Below are 17,109 nucleotides of genomic sequence, written 5' to 3' on the forward strand. Positions count from 1 at the left end.
GAGTCAGTATACATACGTTTTCATAGTGAGTCATTCATTCTGAGTAGGTGGTCCTCTTCCATCCTTCTATATCGTTTTTTCCAGGGTGAGCATGACTTGGCATTTCCTGATTTAAAATGGATGACGGAAAAGTCACAGTTATGTTCAAGACCTTTTACACACAATTTAATTTGTAAAATGTAACTTTAAATTACCATTGTAGTACTAGTTAAGTCCTGGTGGGGTCCTCAGTCCATAAGAGAGGAAAGCTTGATAGTAAATCTTAAAATCCACCTGCACATTTTTCATTATTTGACGAGTCTTACGTTACATTGCGAGTGTAATGCCACACCAAGTACATAGGAAAGAAAATCGACAACAGGTGAATTGATGTATCTCCTTTCTATCTCAAAATATATTATGCTAATTTTTCATGTTAGGCCATCACATAAAGACAATTATAACAAAATATCAATGTGTAATTACTATTTTCTTCTTTTACTTTTCTTCTGTCTTACTCTGAGAGGACCAAAGAATATCGAGGGCGGCCATTTTGCTAAAAGATGTCGACTGAAAATGACGTCAGTTGTGCATCGCCGGTAACGACCAATCACGACTCAATTTGTGAATGTCACATGACCAAACACAAAATAACTTATTTTAACTTGACTTATAACAATTCCTTTTAATTTGAACTTTCTGTTCTATGTTTTATATTCATTCTCAATGTCCAATTGGCCATATTGTTAAAAAACAATTCCAAGTATGACTTGATCTGATGCAGATCCAATTTTTATTCCCATCTTGTTTTTAAGGAATTTGAAAAGCAAGGTCACCTGCAAACCTGCTTTTGAAATTTTTCGTTTGTTTTTATTGATAGATTAAAACTACGGTTGTAATACGCGGATGCAACAAATGTGATCACGTGTGGACAGTAAACCCTCAAGGATGCCATCTGGGTAACAAATCTAATTTACCTGCAGTGTGAACGAGGCCTTCGAACTATTAAATGCATGGCATGTCGCACCATTAGCAATGTAAGTCTGCACACATTAACAATTCATGCGTTCTAATTAGCAAGACACGGACAGAATGAATTTAAATTGTCAGCTGAGAGCAACATGATTTGTCATATACGCCATCATACTTAATCCCCTCACGTCCCGCTTAATTTTACGGAGCGAGGATTCGGAACATGACGCCGCTGACATGTGTCATCGCACTTCATTAAAGGACCTCGCAGATGCTATTCTGAAGAGGATGCACCAGGTGAGTGTATGGATACGCGCCACGCTTGACTCGTGACTGGCTCTTGAATTTCACGATTGTGCCGTCGGTGTCACGGCGAAGTGACTGCAATGTTTGCGGCGGAGAGGATAAAAAAAAGCCAGATGCTATTTTTAAAAGCGCTGCAGGCCTAGTCTTGATTCATGTCATGTGTTGAGGTGACAGGCAGCACCATTACAATGCCATCATAAACCCACGAGAGAGCCGTTCCCACTTTCCTGCATACAGTTGAAAGTTTTTGACAACTCGTGTACATATAAGGTTGTTCCGATCCATTGTTGCAAAATTTAGATCCAGTTTGGGAAGTGGATGCACATTTATTTTATGGTCTTTAGTCTGCATGAAGCAGCATGTGGTTCAATGTCCAAGTTTTTTTTTTGTACGCTTTTATAATGCTCACCTACACTTCCTCGACTTTCCTTGTAAACAAGGACAATTACCATGCTAATGAGGTGAGCGGGAGAAAAGAAAATGCATAATGAGTGATTGATACTCTCAATGGGGAAATTAATTTGATATTAATAGAGCACTTGGCAAGATAAACAGATAACCGTGTGTGAGTCTTCTCCTTGATTGATAATGGGCAGATTGATGGCTGCCCTAATGCTAGGCGCGCCGTGGTCTTTAAATTAGCTTAAGGAGTAATTGGTGGCAATGTCGATTTTTTTCCTTTTTCAATTATGACTATGACATCACTACTAATCAGAAATAGAAAAAAAAGAGCTTATGATACATATTTGACAATTTGGCAGACCTATCAAGACAGTATTATGCAACTTCAATGACACATTTAATTTAAGGTAATCTAACCAACTTTGTTTGACCTTGATTAAAGTTAGCTGTGCTGGCTCCCAAAGCAACTCAGCCCTCCTTTAAAAAGATCTGCTAGCCTGCTCTCAACTGGGAAATTATCAACATCATTCCCCTGTAACGATTCCGTCAGACCTTTGTATCAGAATCACGATCGGCACGTTGCATTAAAATATGCTGGAGCATGCAGCTTAAATGGCGCATAGGCTGTTGGTCAGGCGCGCTTGTAAACTCATTTGGCTGTTCACCTGCGATTGTGTTTGCCCCCCCTTTCCCACCCTTCCAGTAAATGATCACCTTCTGTCGGTCGGGCAGCTCTCGATAACGGCCATAAGACCTCCATAACCTTCTCGCCCAAACATCCTGCCTAATGATGCACTGATTGTTGCACTTGGCACACGACGTTTAACTTATGTGCCTTGTTACGTGGGTCACCGCGGCAGAACTGAGTGAGACCGGACTCATTTTTCAGGCCATTCTGGACCGTGTCGGCTGCTCTTGTTACAACAATCTCCCACCTCAGACTTGGGTCTGCCCAATAATTAAAGTAACAGCAAGCAAGTGGACATATCTCACCTACTGGTTCATAAGACAATGTGGCTGCTGACCTACATGTCAAATCAAGCGCTCCTTTGCAAATGCGACAGGGGAGGATGGCGATGAAGAAGTGTTAGCCAAATCACAAAAATGGGAAAAGATATATCATTTCTCCACATCCATCGCAAACCATGGATCCATACCAATATCTGTACCTGCCACTACGTTTTCCTCGCTTATGCAGTTTTAGCATAGCGCTAACAAACAGCAACAATAACGTAACCTCCTCTACGGGAGATAAACATCTGGCCGTATTAGTGTTTTATTTGGATTTATATACAAGTCACAAAACTTTTAACAACCCTTCCCCCTGGAAGTGCTCGGAAATTAAGCATCTGCATAATAAATCCCGCCAAGTTACGACAATTTGCTATTCACTCCCTCAACAAAGGCAACATTATACCCTAATTTATGATCTCCCCAGACGAGGGGCTGCGCAAAGGCCGTGAAGATAAGAGTTTATCAAGAGGGGATTGATTTTCATTAAGTGATTGTAATAAAGATGAACTGCCTCATGTGCACGCTGACCAAGAGCTACACTTTGTAGTAATTGGGACAATTTATTTCGTAAGCCATTTGCGCTACGCCATTTTTTTTTGGGCCTCCCAATCAGCAATAACCTGATTATTACTTTAAGAGCGGAATGACATCATCCATGTTCACTGTAGTGCCTGATGTGTTCACAAATATTGATAAAATATATATAATAAGAATATTGTATGTCTAATATGAACAATTGTAAAGTGGCGAATGATTGATATTCTGACGGGCTGGCAATGGGCAGATGGTTTAGCGCCCCTAAAGTTCCTAGGGCGGAGCTATTATCTGTGCAACAGCACCCCCTGTCTGTACAGGGTGGTATCTCACACACGTGCACACATTCCAAGTTGCTCAAACACACAAGAAAAACATCCAACTTGAATTTTTTTTAATTTATTGTAAAATTGGAAAAAAAGGAGAGAAAGAGAGAAAAAATAAAAGTCCCAATAAGCATTTCCTTACTTTTTATACACATCTTTGTCTTACCTTGGACTGCAAATTAATCTCAAATAAATAAATAAATAAATAAATAAATAAATAAATAAATAAATAAATAGTTACATACTTGATTGATAATTAATTATAAAATCATTAATCATCAGTCATTAATATGAAGTCATCTAAGCAGCAAGTTTTAAGAAATTTTAGCGAGGGCAGGGGGGGAATGTTTGTTTGGTATCTCAGGCTAATAATCATAATCATAGTAATAATAATAATACAGAACACGTGTTTTTTTCTTTTTTTTTAACCCCTTGAATATAGCATATATATAAAAAGATACTGCTTTTCCCTGTCAGTTGATCCATGCTGTACTGACACCACCACAGAAAGAGGTGGCAATTAATTTCTAAAAAGAACAAAAAAAAGAAACAAAAGGAGGAAACATACAACCTGTAAACAGCGTTTGCCCTTCCACAATTACATATAGTACTGAGTTGCCTCTATTGCCCTCTGTAGGTCGGTGAAGTATTCTCCACAGACTTTGCCTTACTCCTTCGTTTTGCTTTGTGCTGACAAACCAAAATATTCATATCTTTAGAGAGCATAACTGCCCGACCCTCCCCCGTAACAAACCCTCACTTATAGCCCGACAAAGAAAGGGTCCTGTGCTGATTTTTCATAATATACAGATTCTCATATTCATAATAAGCTACTATCCTTAGCATTCAAACCGTATCGTTATAGAAGTTGTACCAGTAGTCATAATCTTAAACCCACCCAGCCCCCCATTGAGCATGCTCAGATATTGAAAGGGCACAATAGTCGGATGATGTGGAATATGAAAGAATGAAGAGATGAGAAAATAAGATTATTGAAATGGAAACGCATGCTTGACCTCTAAGAATGTTTGGCCTTGGAAGATCTTTTCTACTTCCACCCAGACGACACTGATGTGTTTCCACAATTTCCTTACTCCTCTCCGCTGTGTTCATTTGTGTTTCCATTTTCCATTTTTGTCCCATTTTGTCTGCCAGACCACCCCCCCAACCCCCCAACTCATTACATTTCAGCCACACACAGCTGGCGTCTTTAATTTGCATTAACCGAGCTGTTGTGAAGGCCAAATTTAATTTGATTTTAATAATTCACACCGCTCTATGGCAGAAAATCCCACAAGCAAAAAAAAAAAAAAAATCTTTTTTTTTTTAAGATTTATAAGGCCTTGTCTGGCCTGGAGAAAAAAGGAGGGCGTCTATCACAGTATCATTTGACAGTAGAAAGCATAAGGAACTCACCAGGGATCTTAAAATCTACCTTACCCACTTCCCATAATGTTATGTTACGAAAACAAGATAATGACTTAAATACCGTATTTCCTCATGTATATAGAGTGAGGATGTTTATTTACTTAACTGAGTCTATTGGGAGGATGGCTGCCTTTTCTTTATAATAACACTACAAACTGGCATTCATTATGAATTAATTGATCATTGATTAACTGCATCTTGAAATAATTGAGGTCAAATGAAGCGCACTACTTTGCTGTAACCAGCAGAGGCACTATTTCAACTAGTTTGCGAACCGTGTTTGTCCATGAAAATACAAATACTGGTCTAACCCGCCTATTTGAGGAAATACAGTACTTTGAGAATAAAACCCTCATAATTTTCCCAAATGATGCTCTTTAAGTGATAGTATAGCAAAACATGGTATTTAGTTATTCACTAGTGACTGCACTTGTCAAGAAATAACCCTTTATAAGTCAAAATAAGCCATAAAGTGGCAAATAAAAAGGCAACAATTAGAGAAGTCAAGCTGCTTCATGGAGATACGTAATGGATTAAACACACACACACACGCATACACACTTGCACTGATCGAAAAAGCAAAGAGCTAATTAAAATCCCATTTCATGTCGGAAGTTACATCTTTACGCATCTTGGCTATGCGTTGACGCGAGTTTAGATAAATGGCGGCCATGCGTGACCGCCGCTTAATGCTAAGCGCTCGTTTTGTCTGCAGCAGCTGTTGGCTGATCCACCTACAGGCCTGCCGCTGTCTAACTGATGGATCATTTTGCTCTTAATTTGACCTCCTAAGGCTGCTAATGCCCGGGCTGTGTACGAGCTCTCGTGGCGCCATTATACACTCTACGGAGAAAATGCAGCTGCTGGTTGCAAGGCAACAACTCAAGTAGTTGACTCTTTATACATGCTGCGATCTAAGTATGCAGGAGCACCTTAAGAGACTCCATAATTGGACCCTATCAACACTTGATGGGTTTTCTCAATGTAAACTTCCTCACATGTGAATGCTTTTTATTTTCTTTTATTCTTGTCATCAGCAAATGAGCACAAAACTATTATCTAATCTCAGTTCAATAAAGGCAGGTGCACAAGACTCTTCTTAGCAAAGCCAACCGCTGGCGTGTCGGATTACCGATTTGATTTGGAGGCGTCTATATTGCTACAAACGACAAACTACAAATGCATCCGCCGACCATGAGAGAAATGTGAACTCCATCAGTTATAATTGATGGTGCATAGTCTACGCTCCCCCCTCCCTCCCACCCCCTATCTGATCAATATTACCATCATCCTCATTATGCAGCTCTGGGAACTGATGGCTCCTATTAAGAGAGAGAGATATGCTGGCACCCGCAGGCGAGGCGACAGGGGAGGACGTTCTCCCCGCTGCGAGCAGCTGGAGAGGCTTGGCAGCGGGAGAGGGCGCGACCCGTGCAGACGCTGCCTTGGCCGACGGTGGCGATGATGTTTACAACCGTTGTCAGCCTCATTTGTATATTTTATGAAGCCGTTACAGACACTGTGCTATTTTACTGCGCTGCACGTGAGGCTCAACCGCATGGCACTTTTAGCACTCGGCTTTAATGTCAGATTATCTGGAATATAATGACTTTAATGAAGGGGAGGTAGGAAGAGTGGAAGGAAGGAAGGAAGGAAGTTAAAAATGAAGGAAGGACAATATGGAAAATAAGCGCTATGGAAGTCAAAGACTAGCCACCATTCTGTTTTGTTTTCCCCTGATGATTTTTTTTAAATTAACATGAACTTTTTGGTGGTGCATGGGAGATTGAGTATTTTTTTGGGGGGAAGGGTTTGGAGTAAAACGTTAGAGAACTACTACTTTAGTTGGTTTTCCAGACAAGTATTTACACAGCAGCTTCAAAATTTTAGTTTCGCATCTGCAAAATGTTAAAACTGATTTTCCTCAATATGGCGGCTCATTTGTGATTTTCATGATTCTATGAAATGATCGATGAAGATGAACTTGTGCCCGTAACAATATCCAACCCACATAGTATACACCACTAAAATAGTATAGCTTTTTTTTTCTATTTTTCATTTTCTTTTTAATATTCCCAAACCCATTAGTTACAAAAAACATTCCTCTTTTTTTTTTTCTCTTTCTTTCAACCTGAAGCGAGTTTACTCCTTAAATATCATTAGTAGTACTGTAGTCTCATGAATTCATAATAAGCGTTACTGTTTCAGAACAATACAAATGTGTTTGGTCCTTTGGTCCCTTTTCGGGGTGAAAGATTCTCAGTTGTACTGTCGCTAACGGAAACCTCAGTGAGCTCCTCCGGGGGCTGGTGGCGCTGCGCTTGCTGCGAGACGACACGAGAAAAAGAGGGAGAAGAAAAGAAAGACGGCCTTTCCGCCTCCCGTCTTGGCCTTTTGTGAACCCTCATTTGTCCAAGGAGCAGTAAAAGCCACAAGCGCATCTCTCATTTATATATATGTGTATAGAATATGTATATAGAAATCTATTTGTCGTTGCTGCTTTTTCCTGTCTGTTAGTTTGTTGCTTCGTTAACAATTCAAGTCTCAACAAGAAAAAAAAAGTTCTGTTGATCGAGTCTTTTTTTTTTTTTGATTCATTTGTTTTTTTTTCTTGCTTTCCTTTCTCGCAGTGTGCCATCTGTTAGCGTCCCACGACGCGCCTCCTCGTCTCGTTTGGACGCAACTTACGTCTTCATAAGTAAATGCTGATATGTCTCCCCCACCCCCGAAAAAAATCCTTCCGTGTTCATTATTTCTTTTTTTTTTTAAAAACATATGTTGCTTTCCGAGGAGAAAAAAAAGAAGAGATAAGCCCCTCCAAAATATCTTCACGTGTCATCTAAAACCTGAAAAACAGAGCAGAGTTTTCAGATCGGACGGCTCGTCAATGTCTTCAGCTTTGAAGGCTTTAATATGCTCTTATTAAATCAGCCGAATGGTCTGCAGAGGGCTAACCCGAGCTGGCATAGCAATTGATCTTTGTCAATCTTGACGCTGGCAGAGTGTCTAATAATTAATATGCCGGCTGGCTGGCTGCTGTATGTGAACGCATGCAAAAAAAAAAGGGGGGTGGATCTGCACCTAAACACTCAGAGACCACAATATTAGGTACGCCTGCACAATCGTTTGGACAGCATCATCTAATATATCTATTGGATTTGAGAAGTCTACACACACCCCTGTTGAATTTTGTGATAAATTATTTTAAAAAAAATCAATCATTTCAAAACAGCATTAAAATGACCAATGTTTGTTTATCAAAAATTCAGAACACAGCCACATCCTAATTATGAGGGTGTGCACACTTGTGCAACCATGTTTAGCTCAATGAAAAAAAAAAGAAAAGAAAAAAAAAAGAAAACTCTTTCTACAGAATTTTAGTTGAGTTGTACAGTACATTTTTTTTTTATATGAATTGCATTTGTAATTTTTTTTTTTTTTACATCTATTGTATCTGTTAAGGTGTACCTAATGAACTGTCCGGTGAGCGTATCAACATACCTGTGCTGCTGCTGTTGCTGCTGCGGTGAATACTAAAGGTAGGCTGTGTCAGTAAGGGCGACTGGCATCCTTCGGTCTCTTTAGCTGCACTTTCAACCTCTTCATGCCAATCTGAAAGCCGTTCATGGCCTGGATAGCTGCCTGCGCGCTGGCGGGGTTGTCGAAGCTCACAAAGCCTGTAAAAACAAAAATATGGTTGAATAGAATGATCAGCATATTATTCTTTTTCTCTTTTCAATAGACATGACATGGCGCCGCATAAGCCCCTCCCCTCCCTCACATCACCTGCACGAAACATCCTGTTTCCATCATGTGTAAAAATAAAGCCTTATAAATAAATAGTCAGTGACCGGAAACTGCAGCCGAGTGTGTCTCCGCTTGATGTGCTCCCCTGCGTCTTGGGTGTCATTAGGAATACTTGGTGACCCGTAAAAAAACAGCAGGAGATTCTCCTCGCCCCCTCCCACCCCGGTCACCTGGGAAACGTGTCCGTTCGGCCAACTTGTCTTTTGCTCGGCGAAGGAAGGGTGGCGAGGAAGCAACCGATTCTGCTTTCCACGCAAAACAACTAGAAGTTGCCAGATCGACGGGTGGCCTGATTCTTTCACACACCACGCCGTGTAAAAGTGACTCCTGTCTTTTTGCTCGCCATCAATCCACCTTCATTCCCGTCCTTTCCAGATTAATTACATTGCTGTTCCCGTTCCTTCCCCGGGCGTAACATTACGTTGTAAATGCATAGTGTATACGTCAATACTGCAAATAGGTCTTCTTTCATGAATTTATATGTTATTAAGTCCCCCTGGGGAGGCGGGATTGCCGATCAATTCCAGACCTGGAGTGAAAACAAATGCTGATCTATAATTGTCCTTTGCCCTCTTTCTTCCCCCTCCCCATCTCACACACACACATGCACAGAAGCCAGCGTGATGCCTTCAAGTTTGTATAAGCCGCAGGGCAGGTTGCTCCGTGTAGGCTGACAGAGCTAAATGAGGTGGAGGCGGTGTGTGGCGTTCCGTTGCGTTAGGGGGGGGGACGTGAATCAGCCTCAGTCGTGAGAGTATTGACAGATATTGGGGTGAACCAACGGTGATGCTGATGCAGCACCAGCAGGGTGTTGGGGTCACGCTGCCTCATGGAAACATGGATATGGATCCTGATCGATGATATCTTGGCTGGCTACACTGTATACATAAAGTACGCTATAAATGAAATCATTATTGTCATTCAGTTTTGACGAGAGCTCGGATAAAGTTAACTCATTCGCTGTTTTGAATATTTATATTTGTCAACTGGAATTCAACACTTAACTCTAAGCGACGTATATATTCGTCAATTCTTTTTATAGTCTCGATCAGACAATAAATAATTAAAGTGTCATTCTTTAATTAGATTTTGTCTATATTCTGCCTCTTTGCTGACACCTACAGGACTGTTGAGGGAGTTCACAAATCTGGGTAGTCGACGAATCAAATCAAAAAGTGGAGTTTGTGTCAGTGAAAATGTGATTAATCGCAACGCTGTTATAAGAACTAATTAGATTATTTTTTTAATTTTGTCTTTTGTTGTAAAGGCTGCTGATCTGATGAACCGATTGTCTCGGAGCCAAAAGCAAACGAGTGAGTGAGTTGCTGAAAAACTCACCAAAACACTTGCTCTGATTGGTCGCCCGGTCCATGAAGACCTTAGATGAGATGACGGTGCCGAAGGGCAGAAACATCTGCATGAGTTCATTGTCTCCAAACTCCTGTGGCAGGTGGTAGATGAACAGGTTGCAGCCCTCCGGACCTGGAGAAAGACACCAAACTGACTGCTGAGAACATTAACATGAGTCGTGTTTCTTGGCTGAGAGAAACTGGAAATGTTACTTCTGTTCAGAGAGATTGGACAACTAGAAAAGCGCAACGTCGGCATAACGCTGATTAGCAAAGAGGGAATTAGTTGAAAAAGATATTGCGAACGGCAGCATCTCACATAAAAGCTGAGCAATTATGGCATTTGACCCGACATAGCTCAGGTATTGCGGATCAAAATCAATAGCGTTCCCACTCCGACGCCCATCAATAACCCCATCGAGTTTAAACGTTGCTAAGACAAAGATTTTATCTTTGACCTCGGCTATCTATAATTTGTGTCGAATTGCTTCCAAAATCATTACGATTTCTTCAACGACACAAAAAAAATGCCAGGATGTCTGGATAAGATTGTAAATAATTCTGTCCGCTGCTGATTTGAAAAGGAAGGTGGAAGCATTTGGCAATTGACCAAAGCCACATTGATGATTCCAAATCAATAGTCATCTTGCGTTGGCATATCTCAAAAAGTTTGAAAAGTATTTTTTTTTGTGTGAATCTGAAGCCAAGCAGATCACATATGTGCTGTATTATGAGTGGTTTGTGTATTTAAAAAAAAAAAAAACGAGTTAGTCTCTTTAGCCTCATGCTAGCAAACAACGCAAAACGCCATAGACGTCAAGCTAGCATTGGTGTCGCTGCGTTGTAGCAATAGATATTTGAAACAAACAGGAGCCACACGCATGTCGAGCGATAACACTCACAAGCATATATTATTTATCATCTGTGAAGAGCGACTAATTCTATCTCAGCTTTCTGAGAAGCTGTGCTCATAATCATTTATAGCTGTACATGTTTTATTCTGTTCCCAGCTGGCTTGGGCAAAAAAAAAAAAAAAAGCATAATAATATCAGATAAATGTAGGTTCCAGTATTCCATAGGATTTAAAAGCAATGCGATTGCTACAATTGGGAATTTAGCTGGGGAAAAAAAATCAAAAGTAAACCTGATCAAATTTGTCAATCTTGTGTCAAATGTAATTTACACTGGAGGATTAAATGTAAATTGTTTCTAATAGGTTATGCAACGTATTGCAGGTACACATTAAAATCAATAGTATTCTCACTTTGACATAGCAAAAACATCAATAATCTCAGGGCAGGCGTGCCAAGCGATTGGAATGATTTGATTTCTGGCCTGAGGTACATTGGCGATCTTGTGTCATGGAAAATCAATCAAGTTTCTTTTTTTGACAAAATAACAATCCAATAACATTTTGCAAACCTGGCGACAATTACTATCCGTGCAGAATTTAGTGACTATAATTCCCAAGCATAAAAAAAATGGCTGTGCACTCTAGACATGTTACGATATGTTCTTTCTAACCACACAATCTTGGAAGGTGTTTCATCACCCTCATCTTTTTCGATGTACTGTACCCATTTCCCGAGATGAGCTGTGAACGGTGAACTGCAAGTGGCCACTTTATTTATCTATTACACACCGAAAGAATGAGAGGGTAATATTCCTCTCTCGTAATATGTGCGAATGAGACGCGTACCGTACCCGAGCAATATTCCTCTCTCGTGCTCGTCCCGGTTTATAAATCGAGTGCAGATGTGTAAAAAGTAATAATGTTTTCTCACCCTCACCTTCTCTCTGCTGCTGTTGCTGCTGCTGGATGACCTGGGGCGCCTGGGGCAGCGTCTGGCCAATGGGAGTCAGCGTGGTGGCCGGGTAGATTGCTACGAGAGGGGAGGGGCGTGAAAATGTGGATGCGGTCCAGAACACAAGCTTAACGTGAGCATGATGCAACCCGATGATATCGGATGGTATCGTCTCAGTATGCATCGGAGGCGGGCAGCCGTGTAGCGTGGGTTGCACTTTAATGACTTTTTGTTTTCTTTCAGTTATTACTGTAATAACCTCCCTAGTTTAATCTGCAAAAAAAAAATACCCCTACATGTTTTAGTTGTTATGCCTAGTAGTTTTGAAATGTTAAATTACAAATTTAGATTATAGGTGCACAGCGTTGCAACAGGAAATAAAAAATGCACATGAATTTGAAGTACCGTATTTTCCGCACTATAAGGCACATCGGATTATAAGGCGCACCTTCAATGAATGGCTCATTTTAAAACTTTGTCCATATATAAGGCGCATCGGATTATAAGGTGCACCTTCAATGAATGGCCCATTTTAAAACTTTGTCCATATATAAGATATATACATTTGGCCTGCAGGCCGAACTTTGGACACACCTGCTGTAGTGGCTCAATATTGGTCCATATATAAGGCGCACCTGATAATAAGGCGTGCGGTCGGCTTTTGAGAAAATTGGAGGTTTTTAGGTGCGCCTTATAGTGCGGAAAATACAGTAATTTAAAAAAATTAAATATTTCATTCACCTGTGTATTGCTGTACTCCGGTGAAGGCTTGCTGCAGGGTGTCGGCGGCAGTGGGACTCTGGGTGGAGTAAGGCGGCAGGCCGTTGGTGTAGACCGTCTCCACGGCGGGGTGTCCGTTGGGCTGATGAGGGATGCCGGTGAATCCGTTGACGATGGGCGTGACGATGCTGGGCACGGCGGAGGTGGTGATGTTGGCTGGTGGAGAACTTAGACCTGAGAGGAACAATAGAATCAGAGTAATTAGAATCAATCTACAAACACTAATATATATGTTACATTGTATGACATTCCAAATGTGCAATGATTAGGAGATAACACTTCTGACACAAATATAGACACACACAAATACACACAGAGTCAGCATTGTACAGAAAGGCTTGCACAGGCATGCACATTCCCCGGCGAATGCAAGGACACGGGTACGCCTGTCGCATATCCGCTATTTGTCATGACACATCAGGCAAGATCGCCGAGGAAGTGATCCTGTGAAAAATGAGGCTGTCCGCCGTGTTTGCGTGAGCCCCCGTTGCTCGACATGATGAAACTACCACGCAACTTCCGAGGGGGGGAAAAAAACTGAAATTTGATGGAAACGATTAGAGGGTGCCCGGGGAAGCAGGTTGCAAAAACAAAAAAAAAGATGTGGCTTCACTCAGTAGGGGGACAAAAAAAAGAAAGACACAAAACAACAGTTGGCAGTTTGACAAATGTGGCGGTCATAACATATATGGCGCACGCCTGAGAGGCAGGACGGTTCATGAGCGGAATCGAAATTGGTTGCTCGCCGCCCCTCCCCTCTCATGCAATGCATTTTAAAAGGGCCCTCCTCTAGAAAGTGTTTCCAATTATCCTGGCAACGCCAAAGTACCCATTTTGAGCAGAATCTCACGGCATGATGGCCTCTCTAAAAAAAAAAAGGGTCGCCTCCGTGGCGACGCATCCGCGCTCGCTGAAGTACAGCTCCCTTGAGAACCACCTCTCAATCTGGAAACCTTAACCCTGATTGGATGCGAAGGAGGGGGCTTGGGAGTCACAGGAACCCTACAGCACGCCGTGTTCCCGACCTGGAGAGCTGGAGGACCTCATATGAGTGGTGGTCCACATAGGGTAAACAATCTCATTTGGAGGTTTATGCAAATGAGATGGTAAATATGCTGTATGTCGCCACCGCTGTGCGATAGCATCTACATATCCTTATGGAATTGCTTTTCCTTGCTTACAACCGAGATCTATTTGCATAAATCTCAGCGCAAAGAATCATGAACCATGAAGTCAAAATATGCACCACATACATGACCGCAGGGGGTCCTCTATTTACAATGGAGTTCTGCGGCTATGGTGGCAACTTAACCTGAATTTTGGAATGCGGTGGAGTTGGAAACTTCAAAACAAACGGATTCTCATGCCAGTGTACAAACTAGTTCATAGCGTACAATTGGAAAACATCAAAATTGAGAACCCCCAAGTGTAACGTAGTAGAAAAAACCCAAAAAGTATATTTTGAATTTGTAATTACAGATTTTTTGGGGGCAACTGCTTGACGGAATAAAATCGAGTAAATTAAAAAAAACATTTTTGAGGCTCCACGTAAAGACAATGTCATCATCAACTGGCTTTGCAGCTATAAGCCGACATTTATTTATATACTGATGTTCATTCATGTGCATTATCCCTATTCAAATAAATAAATAAACAAATAAATAAATCAATCCCAAATAAATAAGCCCAAAATAAATAAATAAATCCTAAATAAATAAACCCTAAATCAATAAATAAATAATATAGAGAGTTGCATGGACATCAGAGGTCCTACAACTCCATGGGAATAGTTTCCGTCCATTGAGAGCCGTTGTGTCTTTTCCGCTTTTTTTTCTTTCCCTCTTAAACCTCCTTCCAACTGCTTGCTTCCTATGGGACTGTGATGAATTAGTCTCCTGCTTCTGTCCGTTCTTCCGCCAAGACCCCCAGGGGACCGCCGCTCCGGTACTAAGCCGCTGACGGCTACTCTGCCGCGGGAAGGCCACACGCGCGCCAACCCTCGCACCTCGTAATGCAGCCCCTCCATCATCAGGTAAATTCCGTTCTCTGCTTAGCACCTCCTGTTATGCTGCGCTGGCGTTAACGTACTTGCGGGTGGTCATGTGGGCCCTTTGAGGTGCAATTACATAAGTACCGGGGCGTGACACGTGGCTACAAAGGGAATTTGTGACAAACAGGGGATGTTCTGCTGGCTAAAAACATCCAGACTGAAGGCTTGCCTTGCTCCAAGCAGGTCAGGAGAAGATTACACGAGCTTTTATCTCCAGTAATGGACTTTGGACTGGACTCCCTTAAAAGAGCATCAAACAGCTGCAGCTCACGGTTCAAAGTGATCAGAATATATTAGTCAAGTCCTAAAGATCTTCCACTACTTAAAAACCGAAGCTTTTGATCTTTTAGACCATTTCTATAGTTAATTTTTCCAAAATAATGTTCAGTTATTATAGTAAACTACTTTTTATTTCTCCACTTTGCATTTAAATTATTATTTTTAAACTCCTTTGCTTTAAAATTTTGCCTTTTAAAGTTGTTTTGTAACTACGTGAAGCACATTGAGATAGCTCGAATGTGAATAAAGGAAAGAAAACATTTCAAGCTTACTTCAAAGTTAGCCTTCATCGCGACGTCGCAAACATGCAGTTCGTTTTATGTAAGCAAATTTACATTCTCGCAAGATGGTGGTGGAGGGGAACTCTTGATCCGTTCTTTGCCGTTGATTGCCTGGCAAAAAGGAGCCTGGGCGTGCGACACAAGTATTTATTATGCTAATTATACATTCAAAGTCTGAGAGTCATTACAGCTACGACGAGGACTGTCTGCCGCTGGAGCAAGTAATAAGCACTCAAAACAGATGCTTTCATCTAACTGATTTAAATTGTGATGCATGTTTTTTTTTTTAGCAAAGGGAAAATGACAAGAAATGAATAATAAAGTATCTTTCTTAGACAAGCTGACACACCAAGAAAACTATTTGGATTTGAATACTGATAGCTCCGAGGGCTGATACACGTTGCGTTATGATGATATGCAAATCTGGGAAAAGGGTCGTTTTAGAGGACTTGGATTTTGCCATCATATTTTTGTGCAGAGTCAGTTAAAGGTGTGATGTCATTTCCTATTACAATTTTTTACTGTTTATTTGCTGGCTTGCTACTTCTGGTATTCTCCAATACAGAAATATCATTGCAAAAAAATAAAAAATGGTCTTGCTGATGTATTCATAGCAAGATCTGGGAGAAAGAACAGACACAGAAAAAAAAATCTTCAGACACACATTGACTCTCGCATAATGAGCCACATGCTGCTTCACCAAGAAGTCTAAAAACACGAGATTACCTACTTTGCACATGCTAACAAAGCTTCCTTTCACAGCACGAGCTCCTGCTTTGTTTTATTTTTGATTTCTAGCGTGTGGGGAGCGTCTGACATTATTTTCCAAAAGCATCATCATGCATCATTGTGAGGGTACACGCGCTAATCAGCGCAGCCATCTGGCAAACGGCTCGCGCACCGTCGAGCTTAAATGCGTGGCATCTGTTGATCAAACCGATGCGACATTGTTTTACGAGTAACACCCTTAACCTCCATGGACTCGCCAATGTACTCTTTTTTTTTTTTTTAATTCCACAAAGGTTATATGGATCGTTTCAATCAAAGACCAATGTCACACACCAAGCTGGGGATCCATTAAATGATGATCTGAGAGCTTTATGCTAATGCCTAGCGCCGTACACAATTTGCAGACAGTCACTCTACCTCGCCGCGACTTAATGCATAAATTGTGTCAAAGCAGAAAGCAGAACGGCGCACCCTAAGAAAAAAAAAGTGATTCGGCGCAGGTGTCTACCTCGAGGCCCGTGGGCCAGATTTGGCCCTCCGCCTCATTTTGTAGCCTGCAAAAGTTACCTATGTTTTTCTGTGAATATTAAAAATTAGAAATAAAATTTGTAATAAAGCAATACAGGCACCGAATTATTCTTGACTGTAATCCTCCTGTCTCTCAGTAGTGTCACGCTCCCTCGGCCGACTCCACGCAGATGGCCTTGCGAGTCATGTCATGCATTTCTCCAATGGAGTCTGAATAAGTCATAGCTGCATGTGCAGTAAATAAAAAAAATATAATGCGCTGGCTCCTGAGGCAGCACGACTCATATTAATGAACGCAGAGGGAAATAAAACATTTCATATTTATGCCGGTCCTTGAAATCTCACACAAAAGCCTGACTTTCTGTGAAGGATTAATGGTACACTATGCTGAATAATAAAAGGTAATCAGTAGGCGGTGGCTGGCGTACACACACGCATGAACATGCACACACACGCTTGTCTTGAAGGGAGATAAATGGTGCGGCTTCATGCACATCAGATTCACGCTCACTTTGTCACAATGTCTCCTCATTGCAGTGC

At 41.3% G+C, this 17,109-nt stretch overlaps 1 protein-coding gene and 1 long non-coding RNA gene across 14 annotated transcripts in view; both read right to left on the reverse strand.

Moving 5' to 3' along the window:
• Positions 1-538, reverse strand: part of LOC148388563 (uncharacterized) — a 37,198-nt gene extending 36,660 nt beyond the window's left edge. For all 4 annotated transcript variants that reach the window (XR_015862182.1, XR_015862181.1, XR_015862183.1 and 1 more), the window contains exons 1-2: positions 195-538; positions 17-106 (exon numbers count right to left, since the gene is read on the reverse strand). This is a non-coding gene — a long non-coding RNA (uncharacterized LOC148388563). The remainder of the gene's footprint in view (positions 1-16; positions 107-194) is intronic.
• Positions 539-3,590: 3,052 nt separating this feature from the next.
• The window catches only part of celf5a (cugbp, Elav-like family member 5a), a 165,454-nt gene continuing 151,935 nt past the window's right edge, over positions 3,591-17,109 (reverse strand). For 9 of the 10 annotated variants that reach the window (XM_088395262.1, XM_088395255.1, XM_088395257.1 and 6 more), the window contains 5 exons: positions 12,664-12,876; positions 11,902-12,000; positions 10,107-10,250; positions 8,463-8,638; positions 3,591-7,807 (listed from right to left, as the gene is read on the reverse strand). In XM_088395262.1, the coding sequence (XP_088251388.1) occupies positions 8,511-8,638; positions 10,107-10,250; positions 11,902-12,000; positions 12,664-12,876 (584 nt within the window). In that variant the 3' untranslated portion in view covers positions 3,591-7,807; positions 8,463-8,510. The remainder of the gene's footprint in view (positions 7,808-8,462; positions 8,639-10,106; positions 10,251-11,901; positions 12,001-12,663; positions 12,877-17,109) is intronic. The other variant, XM_088395261.1, reaches the window with a different exon arrangement.

This window comes from Syngnathus floridae, chromosome 13 (assembly GCF_059516105.1).
Source record: "Syngnathus floridae isolate MCC-2025c chromosome 13, RoL_Sflo_1.0, whole genome shotgun sequence".
NCBI classification, from domain to species: Eukaryota; Metazoa; Chordata; class Actinopteri; order Syngnathiformes; family Syngnathidae; genus Syngnathus; species Syngnathus floridae.